Genomic DNA, 14,107 nt, shown 5'->3' with positions numbered 1-14,107 from the left:
AACAAGCTAATAAGTCAATGACTCATTTATTTGCTCAAATATTTCACGTACTAAAAATACGGTAACCAGTATTTATCCCCATTTTATGCTGATGGTGAAAATGACGCGTCACTTCGGTGAAAGTATAGATGACTGCACAACAGTGACGTCATAATCATTAGAAGTGGTGACACCATGCGTTTGACATCATCGAGGATAAGTCCTGAAACGGATTTCCTTGCAATCAAAGTGCAGATAAGTCGCTTACTTTCAAGTTTATCTTGTTGTTATCGATTTAGTAACGTATGTAGTTCTTAAAACAAATTTATTAAATACAAGTGTAGTATGTATCTTTAATAAGTGTAATAGATGATTTAACTACACTATTATAAAGCTGTAGACCTTATATCTTTATGAACACCGAAAAATCTATATAACAAGACCCGCACGGTGAGATTTTTATTATCGTTTTCAACCCCTTTAAGATAAATGATATTATAAAAATAAGTAAGTCCGACCAAAAGTATGGTCACTATAATAGTATGTTCTCAATTTGTACTAGCCATAAAATAACCTATGATTTATGTCCCATAGAGTGTAGAGTTTCATCCCAAAACTGTCAAGACTTATCGATAGAGGTCAGCTCGAGCGAGGATAAATTTATCCCTTACTAAACTTTGATTGACGAGTTTTAGTGCTTTTGTATCTTTGAATAATACAAAGAATATAGTTATTTTTTTCTTAATATAGCGTTTATACTCACAATAAATAACTTACCATTTCCGGAAAACTTAATAAGAGCACAAAGAATGAAAATAAATTCTATGGCGGAGGAGAGATATAACACTTTATGCAAATCCCTTAACGTCTTCGCGCATTTGCAGGCGCCTGCCATAACTTTGCATTCAAATGAATAACATAAATATTTGCTAATAATTTTTGCCAGTCATTTTATTTAACGTGTATCTTACCTCAGCTGCGATATAGGCAGGGATCACTGACAGTAGTAGTCTCTCTTGCTGCTCTCGCTCGCACTCCAGCTTGACGCGTTGCTCCAGACACGTCCTGGTGCCGGCGAATGTGTTCCTGTGGGCGCGCTCCGTTAGCACGCGGTAGTACAGTCCTATCCCGCTCGCTGACAGTAGAAGAGCCAGCTCACAGGTAAGCTGGGAAATAAATAACATATTGAATAATCTAATTAAATACATAATTAAACTGACATTTCATTGAAGAAACAGTCTACCACTATTAATTTATCAAAAAGAGTTAGTGAATAAATTTCAGTTCAGACAAAAAATTATTTAGAGCATACTCAGTTACATCCAAAGAGAATTTTACTCAAAGAGCTCTTATAAAAAGTTGCATCATATTTCGCAGTTCAAAGTCATAAAATTATACGAAAGATATAATATAAAATGTAATGTAAGTCCATATAAGTATATACGAGCTTTTATAGCGTCAATTTTAGAGACAATCTCTTCGAAATGTGTTAACTTGGAGATTGACTGAAACTATCCCGTGTATATTGTGTGTAATATTGAAACAAAATCCTCTTATTTCTTGCAATATTAATATTGTACAGAGAATTTGTTATTTTAAAACAACCACACATTTCCAATGTATTTTTACAGTAGACGACACATTTGGTTTTACACGGCGCCTGACAGTTTACGATAAGCAACTTTTAGCGCTCGCGTGCTTTGCTATAAACTTTTGCAAGGAATTGCATTTGCGTGAGTTTAAAAATTGCTCCACGTTTATGGTTGGAAATTACTGTGATGAAATGTTATTTGTGGTGTTTTCATTTACCGCGACTGTAATTAAATATATTTATAATTATAAACCTTACTAATATGGTATGTAAGGTGTAGTGTTTTTTATTATTTTAGCTTAAAGCTTATTATTTAAGTATAAATTTGTCAAATACCTGTTGGTAGAATTGATCCTCTTGGCCCGCAGGACCCAGTCCAATAGCAACTCCCATATAAGCCAGTGTAAGACACGCTGACATGCCCAGAGCAATCCGTCGGGCTATAGGCATCATTGTATGCACCATCTAGACAACAACAAAAACAAACAACTGTATTAATAGTCCGTATGTAAACTTACGTAACTGCAAAATTGCAAATTTACAGAAGATTTACAAATTTACAGAAAATTCAAACATTTTTAACTCGAGTTCTAAATGTCATAGTGAAGTTCTTTAAAGTTTTATCTAGTTTTTAGTTGTTATAAACCAATAGAGGTTTTCTGAATATTTAAACAATATAAATTAACGTATTTCACAATAATCATACTTCATAATATTATAAATGTGTAAGTTTAGATGGATGTTGTTACAGTTTGTAGCCTAAACTGCTGAACGGATTTCAATTACATTTGGTATAAATGCAGAAGATTGTCTGAAAGAACACATAGGCACTACACTTTAGTTTCACGCTTACGGAGTCGCGGGCGAAAGCTAATAATGTACATGTACGAGTAACAATGCATGGAATGTCAAATATCTAACTAATTGGGACTTGCTGCGATTTAATTGTAATTACTGTAGCAGTTCTATAATATTAACTAAACAGCTTTAAAGTACGTTTATTGCATTCTATATTATTCGTAAGGTTTATAATATTTATGTTATATAACTAACCAAATTCGTATATAACACTGTTAAAATATAGCTTACGTAAAATGACTTTCCCTAACTAATCTTCAGTTTATAAAAGTTCAAAGCGATTGATCTCGGAACCTCTGAAGTCTCATTTAGACTTAAAAAATAAAACTTGTAATTTTTCATGTAAACTTTTGATTAGATAACCAAGTTTTAAAAAAAATAATTTCCCCTTTGACATTAATGCATATATGCTGTAATAAAGTAACGATTAAAACTGAAAATATATTAGACATATTATAATATCATACTAATATCATAAATGCTAAAGTTTAGATGGATGGATGGATGTTAGAGTTTGTAGCCCAAACGGATGAACAGCTTTTGATAAAATTTGGTATAGGGTAGTCTGGAAGAACACAATAGCTACTAACTTTTGTGTTCTTTTAAATCCACGCGGACAGAGTCGCAGGCAAAAGCTAGTTTTAAATAAATTATTTTTTTTTAAATTCAAACGCATTTTATACTTGTACATTTAGATACCCATTTGTTAATTAGACTGTCAAAATCGGAAAATTTATGAAGAAAATTTGAGAAAAGAAATAAAAATACGATAACATATGAAAATGTACACTAGTCTAGAGCGTTGGTAAACTCGGACGAACACTAACCCGTCAATATGTTGTTCATATATTGAATGGATAAAAAGGCAACGTTGAAAATTCAATTTGTAACGTCGAGTTGCGGACCTCGATGTAAGCATGGGAACACATTAAAAGTCCTTTTAGTGGACTAACTTAATAAAAAGCACAACTGAACTTTACTTTGTACGTTAAAAGTCCAGTTAAAATTAACATGGATAAAGGTTCGATGATTGATTCCACGTGTACTGTATAGTAACATGAGTTATTAATCATAATGGTTACTTATTTATCAATGGTATATGAACAAGTGAAACTCAGAATTTCTTTAGGAAAAAAGATTTATTTAACTTGACCTCAATGAATTTAGAAATTTTTAAATCATACTAATATTATAAATGCGAAAGTTTAGATGGATGGATGTTTGTTAGAGTTTGTAGCCTAAACTGGTGAACGGATCTCGATGATATTTGGTATAGTTGTAGAGGATAGTCTTGAAGAACACATAGGCTACTCACTTTTGTTTTTTTTTAATCCACGCCGACCGAATGGCGTGCGAAAACTAATTGTTAATATTTTACAGTAATAGATTTATTTCTGATAAGAAAATGTATTAGTTATTCACTAATGAATTGTATACAATGTACGTAGATAAATACGTAGCAAGTTAGCTGACAAAATATTTGAGCCGCGTAGTGTAGAGAAACAAACAACTCGCCAGGTCAATTGTCTTGTGACACCGAAACTTTTCGTTTTTAGGACATATGTAAAAATTTTTCAGTGAGAATTTTGTACACAAACATTATATAGAAACATCTACATTTCAATGTAACACTTACGAAAGTGTTTGAGTGTTTCGTATTTGATTTTCGAAATCTAACCGAAAATGAGATAAATTAATTGCATGAATTGGAGAAAAAATATTTGATCGATCTCTTAAAAAATCACATTTTTTAATTGGTATAGCAATGGGGTCAATTCCTTTTAAACGAATTAAATGAAACGTTAATTTTTTATTATCGAAAACGGAGTAAAGCAAAAAGTGTTTGAGAATTTTAAAATCACGGTTAGTTATTTCCGCTTACTAAAGTTTTCTTTTGCTGTCATTTTCACGTTTACTACATCGAACAGTTTATAAATGACCAAGTCATTAGTCGGTCGGTTTGAGAGCCCTACGAGGCAAATTGAATTTCCAACGGAAGTGTTTTTTCCCGAGCTAATTGCGCTCTCCGATGTCCGAAGGGAACTCTATTCTACAAAGTGGCGGGCATTGTGTTGGAAGTGAAGCGTTTCATGTTAAAGATTCTTACAACAAAGTGTTCTACAATTAACCATTTTAAACATTTATGTATGTCAAAGTAAAAATATTCTTTAAACTTTTCCACTTTTAACTGTCTGCTTAAAGGTTACATGCTTATGTTACGCGAATTTTAGGATCTACTCACAGTCACTATAATCAAATTAGTAGCCCATCTGCTATACCAGCCTATAATTTAAGTCTGTCATTTACATCCAGATCAATACAGCAGTTCTATAGTACAGTAACATCAAAGTTTCGTATATAATCAGTAACAATGTAGTGTCGTGTTAATTATGACGATATCGCTTACCAGTATAAGTGCGAAGAGCGGCAACGGCGCATGATGCGTTGCCATAAGCGTGCCTGCGCCGAGGCATAGTGTGACGAGCAAGGAACCGGCCAGCGCCAGCGCCTCGCACTCTGCAGCTGCTGGTAGCAACGCCAAAGCCAGCACCACTCCCAGCACACACACCGTCACTGACAGCGTCGATACTGCCTTCACTTGAGATGACAACTCCTGCACATAGATAAAAACTTCCTCACAGAATTTTTAGCGATCGATATAGGCGGTTTTACGCCGTGTTAAATCTCAAGGTCAACGCATTTTTTACGCCCACGCGTTAGGTGTTCATACGAGCGTAAAAACACTCTTGAATCGTATGTCGTGTCTGTAAGACGTGTAAATGGTTTCGGCTAAATTACTAGCCCGTTTTTATGTCTGTTCGAATACGTTCTTATTTAATATTTACACTAATTTTTTAATAAAAATATAATAAAAGTGGACAGACAGTGGGAATACCGAGGGGTTGGATGTTGGATTGCGATGGATATCCGCAATACCAGTGGAACTATAACCTTTGAGAAGGTGATATGCGGTTTGGAAATACTGCCGAGGAGATCAGCACGTATGAAGAATCTAGAAAGTGAAGCAAACCTTTCTGGATTCTCAGTATTACACCAGAGGAAACCTTAAATTTCTACCTTTTTAGGTTACAATCGAGTGTTACGTTAATGTAATTGGTCAAAACTCAATGATACACGTAATACATTAGGGAACTGCGCTTTCCACAAAACACTGCAAAAAATGCTTATTTTTGCTGACAGTTCTTTTCATTTGCGTCGCATTTTCGTGAAAGCATCATATTTTTGGTTGAGAAAATTCGTAGTAATAACTCTATGCCCCAAATCCCAGATCAAATTTAATCTCAGTATGAATGAATAGCGTATTTGTACGTTACAGCGGATTTAACTAGTTTTGTCCGGAAAAAACACATTCAACTTTCAGTAGCTTCATCACTTGATAAAACCAATTTAAAATGTTGCAATCCCGAAATGTCTGCAGGGATACTTTCTTATCAGCAACTTGCGACGCACGGGTGCAATACTAACACGAAAATGTTTATTAACATTATCAATATTTCTCTACTATATTATACACATGTACATACTTTTATCTTCATTCACTTTATGTATTAAAACTCCATCAAAATCCTTTTGGTAGTTTAGTAAACATATATAGAGACACACAGACCAAAGTATACGACTTTGTCTTATAATTTGTAGTGTTACAAGTAAATTGAAGTTATACAACTTAGGAATGATTGACAGAGTATGTGTAGTACAGTATAAAAACATAAATAAGGCACTTATTAAAGAGGATTTTTGGATCAGAAGTGTTTTAAAATAACTTTAATTGTCCCGACTACAGCTGTAGGTTTCTTTAAAGTTTAGCGCGAAATGTTAAATAAAATAAATACGGTTCGAATTTAGATTATTCTTGCAATAGTTACTAAATTACTAGCATTCGCCCGCGACTCTGTCCGCGCGGAATTTAAAAAAAAAACAAGTAAGTAGCCTATGTGTTCTTCCAGACTATCCTCTACATCTATACCAAATTTCATTGAAATCTGTTCAGCCGTTTAGGCTACAAACTCTAACAAACACCCATCCATCGATCCATCTAAACTTTCGCATTTATAATATTAGTATGATTATTTAAATTTGCACTATATCAAAGACGAAAGAATTCTTCGACTTAAAGATAACACTAAAAATTGAGCATAACATTTTTACCATAAAATCAAAAAAAGATTAAAAAGGGTTTCAGGATGTGCCAGTGTATGACATAAATCCAACACGAGCCCTTTGTTTTACTTAATAACACTAACAACAATAGGCGAGGAACTCCATTGTAATATAATCGCCTATTATCAAAATAACGAGCACACACAGTGAATGATTCCACTTTCCGCTGAATTAGGAGCCATGACTAAATAAAACCATAGATTAATTAAGCAATTTACTACATAAATATAGTTAGTAAATTCCGAATAAATTTATTAATATTTTAAGACGCTGTATTATAGAAATTCAGCACAATCTTGAGTGATTTTCTGTCGTTAACCTACAGCAGTCTATTGTCGCTTGTAAATTAGCGTTCCCTGTTGAGAGGATTAATCAAAGACAGTGAGTTCATGTTGGCTATCGAGTAATTATATGCCACAATAGATCCCATGTTAGTGAAGATTTAATAATATATACAGAAGACATGCTATATTTATGCGATAATTTTTGAGTTAGCAAACAAGTTTTCATTTTTCTTATGATCACTAAAATCACTAGCATCTAGTTAACTAATACTCTTTTAGTAGAAATAAGGAAAAAAGACTATACAGGTACAGAAAATGTCTAGAATTTTTTTTTAATCACGTTATTAAAACATAAAACCATGAAATGTAGAGAAGCCTCGTTTTTTATTCTTCGATGCAACTACACAAAATGATCGTCTATTAGAAACCTATTTCGCCTCTCTTTACTATCTCCAAAGTAAATTCTAGAACGTTCCTTACTACTTCCATTCTCGTACGCAATATAACGTTAATTTTTTTTAATCAGTTTAGTTGTGTCGTAGCAATAAGACTGTTTTTATCAGAACGTGCGGCACGGGATCACTTTCATTGGTAATTCGATTGTTTATCCAAAGCTCAGATAGCGTAGTCCTATTTTATCTGTCTACAGATATTTTTAATTGCATAAATATACGATACAAATTGATGTCCTGAGATAGCTGAATCCTTACCTTCAATAAATTAAAAAACATACATAATATTTAAGAAAAAAAAGTTGCCACAATGTAAAATGGTCCACCTCGTATTTTCCAGTTTTGAATCAAACGAAGTAAGATGAACATAAATTAAACGCAATCATTTGACAAAATTCTTATGCAAACCTATTAATTTTCCGATTTTCTAAAAGGACGATAAACCGGAGGTGTTAACCAGTAGGTAAGTGAACATCGGATGCCAGAAGAGGTTATGCTAATGCAATATCTGAAATACACAGAAATTTGCATCGATCTCTCTATTGCGGAATTGCATGGCTTTTGATGTTTAATTGAAGTTGACAGACACACTGACGTCCTGTCTATTAGTTGCATAACACGTTTGGCTAATTTGTGATCAATAAAAATTAAATGTGTCAATAAAAATAGCTTCTATTTTATGCAATGAGAATAAGCAAGACTTACCTATTATCTAGTAAAAAGACAGATTAAAATAACACTTTATAGTTAATCATAAGTTGTGTTAATGTTTTACTAACTTTCGCCCGCGACTCTCTCCTCGTGGAATAAAAAACAAAATAAATAGCCTATGTGTTCTTTTAAACTATTCTCTAGATCTATGCCAAATTTCATCAAGATCCGTTCAGCAGTTTAGGCTACAAACACGAAAAACGTATACTAATCCATTTCGCATTTATAATAATAGTAATATTTATTTATCAAATTCTTATTAAGTGTCTAAATTAACATTACAGAAGAGTAAAGCACTAGTAATTTTATAAACACATAATTTCAAAGGCATCCGAGATAAGAAAATAAAACAATGCCCTAAGTGAAACTAGTCACATTAAGTGATGAACTTAGCAGCTAAGTGCATTAGGTGCAACTTAAGCTGGGACGTAATCTCGTGTGCGGGTAATTAAGTTGGCCGCGTGCTCGCTTCGGGGCTAAGGCTCTATGCAATTACTGCATAAGTGACCGCTTGCCCCAGCTGTGAGCAATTTGTTGGATTTTCAACTGATTAAATACTGGACTCAAACTCTTATTTATCACTTTGTTAGTTATTTTTATGAGATTTAAAATACCTTAGTTTCGAAATAATATTTCGTCCTAGTTCATCACTAGCCGAAACATTATTATAAAAGCTTAATGACGTATGTCGCTTTTGGGAATTGCTAGCTTTTTGACTATTTTGACGTATTCTGTATTCTTGAAGGTTGTTAGTCTGTGCTATAAATCAGTACCATTTGTCATAATTTGAAATAACGATATAAGCTTTGTAATTGTGATCCAAAACATTATTTTAAAATATTTATGTCATGGTTTTAAAATGTCGTAATTGTGCTTGTTATGTTAATAATCGGATAGTAGTCGGATGTCAAACTAAGGGTGTTGCATTAGCACGACGATAAGACGGCCATATTGGTAAGGTATTCTGTGCAAATTGGAAGAAAACATAAGAGGTAATGAATTATTAAAGCATAACATGGCTGTGACGCCCATAGAATCCCCAACGTTCTGACACAAAATAACTTGTTAGATTCTTGTGCTTTTATTCTATACTAATACGATAAAGAGGAAAGATTTATATTTTCGTATGTATTGAAATAACTCACAAACTACTGGGCCGATTTCAATCATTCTTTCACCATCAAAAAGCTACATTATCAGCAAGTAACATAGGCTATATTTTTTTTTAATTTAACGAGGGCGAAGTCGCGAGAAACAGAAAGTTGTAAATAAAAACCGTTGTTAAGCTTTCAAAAGACAAACATTTGGAATCTACTGATCGTTGCACAAATGTATTTCATTTTGTTTCCACATGTCCTTTGATATCGCGAGCCGTGGTAAGTTTGAATGGCACTATACTACTCACCTGTGCATGCAGCACGCATACTGCACAGAGCAGCGCAGTACAACAGAGCAGAGTGACGCACAGAGCAGACACGAACAGAGCGTGCTTCAGTCTGACGCAGTATCTTCTGTACAGAGCTTCCAGTTCAAGCTCTGTACCCTCCTCCTCTGTTAACAAAACAACTGATTAAAATTTTTCTTATGTAAAAAAATCAAAATTATCAGAATTATCATTTGTGTTGAGTTTTCACTTTTCGCTATAACTATATTTATCCTACTTTTCCTATTCCATTTCTAACCTAAAAACTCAAAAAGGTCTAAATGTATTACCCAAAATTGACAACTGAGGTGTTGTTCAAATTGTGTTCCATCCCTGTGTCCCTACATTCAGTTTTTTTTTTAGTAATCCCGTTTTTTTATTTAAACATAATACTCGATTAGAGTCAAAGCTTATTTTATTCCGTTACAATAAGTAAATCTTTATAGTCTTGTTGAAAGATTCAAAATTTCCTTAACCCCTTAAAAGCTTGTCAAGTGAACTGACACTCATCCGTAAATGGACTTGATAAGGGATGAACTTAAGAGCCAAATAGTTCCGTAACAAGAATTTTGAAGCAAAATTCTGTCCTAAAAAACTTGTTTACTAAATGGTGTATAAATAAAATGATAATTATTTTAGTTTCAAAATTGTTAAAAAAAAATAACATTAAGACCGCGCACACCTTTGACTAAACTAACGCACAACTGTTTCGTCGCGCTTTGATTCCAATGAGACTATATGGAGGTGCGCACACTACTCGATTTTATTGACCGACTTCCCAATAAAAGGAGGTACTCAATTCGTCTGTATATTTTTTTATGCAACTAAACAGTTGTATTTGCCGCGAAACTATTGACAATCGCACAACAGTTGTGCGATATAGCCAAAAGTGCGCCCGCTGTAAACAAGACAACAATTTTAGGCACAGCCCTATTGTTTATGATTCATCTGAAGTTTTTGTCGTGAATTTTATGGAATCTTACCGCAATCTATGTTTTAACACTTGTACGTATATTGCATATTGTATTAAGTCATTATTATTTTCAAACGTAATTACATCACCGTTAGTAATTCTGTAAAACTAACAAAGTTGCACGTAACATATTTGATCTTGTATTTGTTTATCTACCTGCTTTTTGTATTGATCGTAACTATACGAAAATTTATTTGTCGGCTCAGTTGCAGATAATATAAACTATTCCATCGGATATTTAGTTGCTTAATAAATTTAACTGTACGCTAAGAAATTGTTGAAATAAAATCTTAGAAACGGAAGTTCAAAAACTTACTTAAAGGGCAAAAGGAATTAAGTAATTTAACTTTACTTGAGCGTGTTTATGCTCCGATGAAGTTATTAACTACGTTTCAAGTAGTATTTCTGGCAACAGTGTCTTATCATCTTGGAAATTAAAACAAAGAAATGTGTATTAAAGCTTAAGTCAAAAAGTATAAACATTCTTATTACTTAAACGACTTTAAGCTTTGTAAATATTATATCTTATTAAGTCCTTTTGGTTTATTTCTATTTTTGTTTATGTTGTCCGAAAAATTAACATCAAAAACCCTGTCTTAAAGGGTTTTTAAACTATTTGTCATTTTGCACACGAATTATAATACAATTTAAGTTAACTACAGTCGTATTAAATTCGCTTTGTATATTTCGAGGTTATAACTTCAATTGATTCATACAAGTGTCACAAATTTTCCCTCATTCTTAAAGCTTTATTCGCCCTTCAATGAACTTTCCTAACTTTTAATATTGGCGACACCTGTTGCAAAAGTTTTGCTACCAACTTGGAACAATCGAAAAAGTTTGCAACAAGAGTAGGTACTCTAGATTAAATTTGTAGCGATGGAATAAACAGAAAAAGCTCTCATCGTCTTTAAGTTATAAAAGAGAAAAGTTTAACACTACCCTTTCTTAAACCAAAATATGTTGTAGTGCTGATATGAACGGGACAATTAAAATTGAATTATCTATATCGTCGCTTCATTTGTTTTTCATTTTGTGAAAATTAAAACAATCAATCGCCTGCAGAAATTCTTCCCGCATTTTCTCTGAGTTCAAAGAAATCCTATCACGAAATTGCAGTCAACTGTAACAAGCCCTTAGTTGTACAAATTTAATTAAAAATTCCTGCCCTAGCAAGTGAAAAAATTCTTATTAATTTCGTTAAAATATATTTATATACATATAAAACCTGGCCACGCATACTCTATGGTATTAAAAAAAGAACTGAGTTTAGTCTATGGACTAGACTACTAACGCTTCCAGACTATAATCTATCTCTGTTCCAAACATCCTGTTCATTCATTTGATAACATACATCTTAATTTAAACATTTATTATAATGCACTAACTGTCGGTCATGACGTCATCCGCGCGGAATTAAAAAAAATATTAGTAGTCTGTGTTCTTTGGGACTTTGCCTTACATTAATGCCAAATTTTAGCGAAATCCGTAGAAGATACGTTTTAACAAACACACATCTAAGTATTCTCATTTATATTATTACTCAGTATAACATAAACATTATCAATTACGTCACATAATGTCACGCCTCGAAAATATTCCCAACCACTCTCGAGAATTCCATGGATCCAAAATAGCTGCGTAATCAGTTAGGAAAGTTTGAAAATACCAGCGGGGAACGCCCGCGCCTCAAATATTTAAACATTTTAAATTTAAAGTGAATTTTTCACTGTACATATAAGAGAATTAATAAAATAAGAAATCGCTTCAAAATCGTAAAGCTATAAATCTTTATAAATGTAGGTTAGATCTTTTGAATTAGCTCATATTTAGATTTAAACTAAAACCGAATTTAAATGGAGTAGGAGATTCCTATTAATTAAGTAAAGTAAGTAAACTTTGTTTTTAAAGTCAGATTAAACCGTTAAATAAAAGTAAAACGCATCCTCAAATGCGAATTCAGGAGGCCATTTGCTATCTTATACTATAGAAAATACAGCTTCATTTGTTCTAATAGTCAGTTTTCTTTGGGTATTTTCAAATCAGTCTATGAGATATCACACGTTTAAAATACCAAGATTGCTTTCCGCACTCAAATCGTCCCTTTTCGTATTCTATTACTATTTAAATAAAATCAATTTATTCAACGATAATACACACCCTGTCAAGTACAGAGATATTATGTTAATTTTTTTTATATTATAAGGGAAAGGAGTCTCTCGAATTCGTCCAAATAGCAAAGGGACCGCTGTTTATAGCATTAAACAAAATTCGTAATCATTTTCGTATATAAGATAACTAGCTGTTCAGCATAAAATTATTTTATTGTTTACATGTGTCAAATTGTCAACTGCAAATGTCAAACTGACATGACATGACACAACTTGGCAATTTTGCTTCTTTGATGTTGGCAGCAATTTATGGTCTCTTTCCCACATTAGGGTTTTTATCCAAAATAATGACCCCCCAAGTTTGATGGCGTGAAATATATAGCCTAAAGCGTGACGTAAGTGTAGGACTTTTTATTAAATAAAGAATTATACAAAAATATGCTGTAATTGCTGATATCTTAGGCAACAAAGAAGTGTGTGTTACGCTTTATTATATTAGTATAGATTTCTGTTCAACACAACTATGCGGTTTGGAATATTTACCAATTTTAACGTATTTAACCTAATCAAGGTTACATTAGAGCTGCTACTAACTTAGCCCTTTTAGTCTAGCCCCACCCGTGATGACATAATGTGGGCTAGCCTAATTAGTTACCTCTGTATGAGTGTAGAATGTTTTTGTTATTTCTTATTTTTCCCTAAATTTTGGTATACGTCACATTCATAATGTTTTAATCATAAAATTTCATTCAATTTACTTTAAAGTATTTGTAAAAAGAATCCATTATTTTACTCTATCATGTTTGCAAAGATTAAACATAAAAAAATGTTACTTTAGCCCAGAATAATGAAAAATTCATTCATAAAATTTCGTCCGTTATTTGATAAAAATACATACTTTACTCAGCTATGTTTAGAATTTATAAATAATTATCCGTGTCCTTGTTTTGTGTTGAAAATTTAAACATTCATGACATGGGTCAAGCCTTATATTATTTTCAATTTCAATCTTAATATTGTACAGTTTTAAATTCTTAAAATAATAAACATATACGATTACAACTGAACTGTAGAAAATCAATTAATTACATGCATTACTAATATTATAAATGCGAAAGTTTGTATGTTAGTGTTTGTAATCTAAACTGCTGAACGGATCTGGATATCTGGCATAGATATAGAGGATAATCTGAAAGAACACATAGGTTACTCACATATGTTTTTTTATTACACGCAGGCGAAGTCACGGGCGAAAAGTTGTTTGGAAATAATTCTGACAGTGCTACTTATTTGTCATACAATATGTGTTAAAACAAGCCTAGAGGCATGTTGTTTTGCTTGAAGATATGATGTATCATAGTTGGGTACAATAAATATTAGTTACTTAACATTAATTTGTTAAAAATTGCTATCTTACTAATATTATAAATGTGAAAGTTTATATGGATGGATGGATGGATGTTTGTTTGAGTTTGTAGCCTAAACGGCTAAACGGATTCCGATGAAATTTGGCATAGATGTAGGATATAATATGGAAGAACAC

General features: G+C 32.6%; 1 protein-coding gene across 2 annotated transcripts in view; it reads right to left on the bottom strand.

The window, feature by feature from the left end:
• Positions 1-14,107, bottom strand: part of LOC106100281 (adenylate cyclase type 2-like) — a 98,161-nt gene that overhangs the window by 68,180 nt on the left and 15,874 nt on the right. For both annotated transcript variants that reach the window (XM_013279092.1, XM_013279093.1), the window contains exons 2-5: positions 9,463-9,608; positions 4,836-5,042; positions 1,907-2,035; positions 951-1,145 (exon numbers count right to left, since the gene is read on the bottom strand). In XM_013279092.1, coding sequence (XP_013134546.1) covers positions 951-1,145; positions 1,907-2,035; positions 4,836-5,042; positions 9,463-9,608 — 677 coding nt within the window. The remainder of the gene's footprint in view (positions 1-950; positions 1,146-1,906; positions 2,036-4,835; positions 5,043-9,462; positions 9,609-14,107) is intronic.

The sequence above is a fragment of the Papilio polytes genome, unplaced genomic scaffold (genome assembly GCF_000836215.1).
Source record: "Papilio polytes unplaced genomic scaffold, Ppol_1.0 DF824058.1, whole genome shotgun sequence".
Classification (NCBI taxonomy): Eukaryota; Metazoa; Arthropoda; class Insecta; order Lepidoptera; family Papilionidae; genus Papilio; species Papilio polytes.
This window is presented reverse-complemented; position numbering and strand designations above follow the sequence as displayed.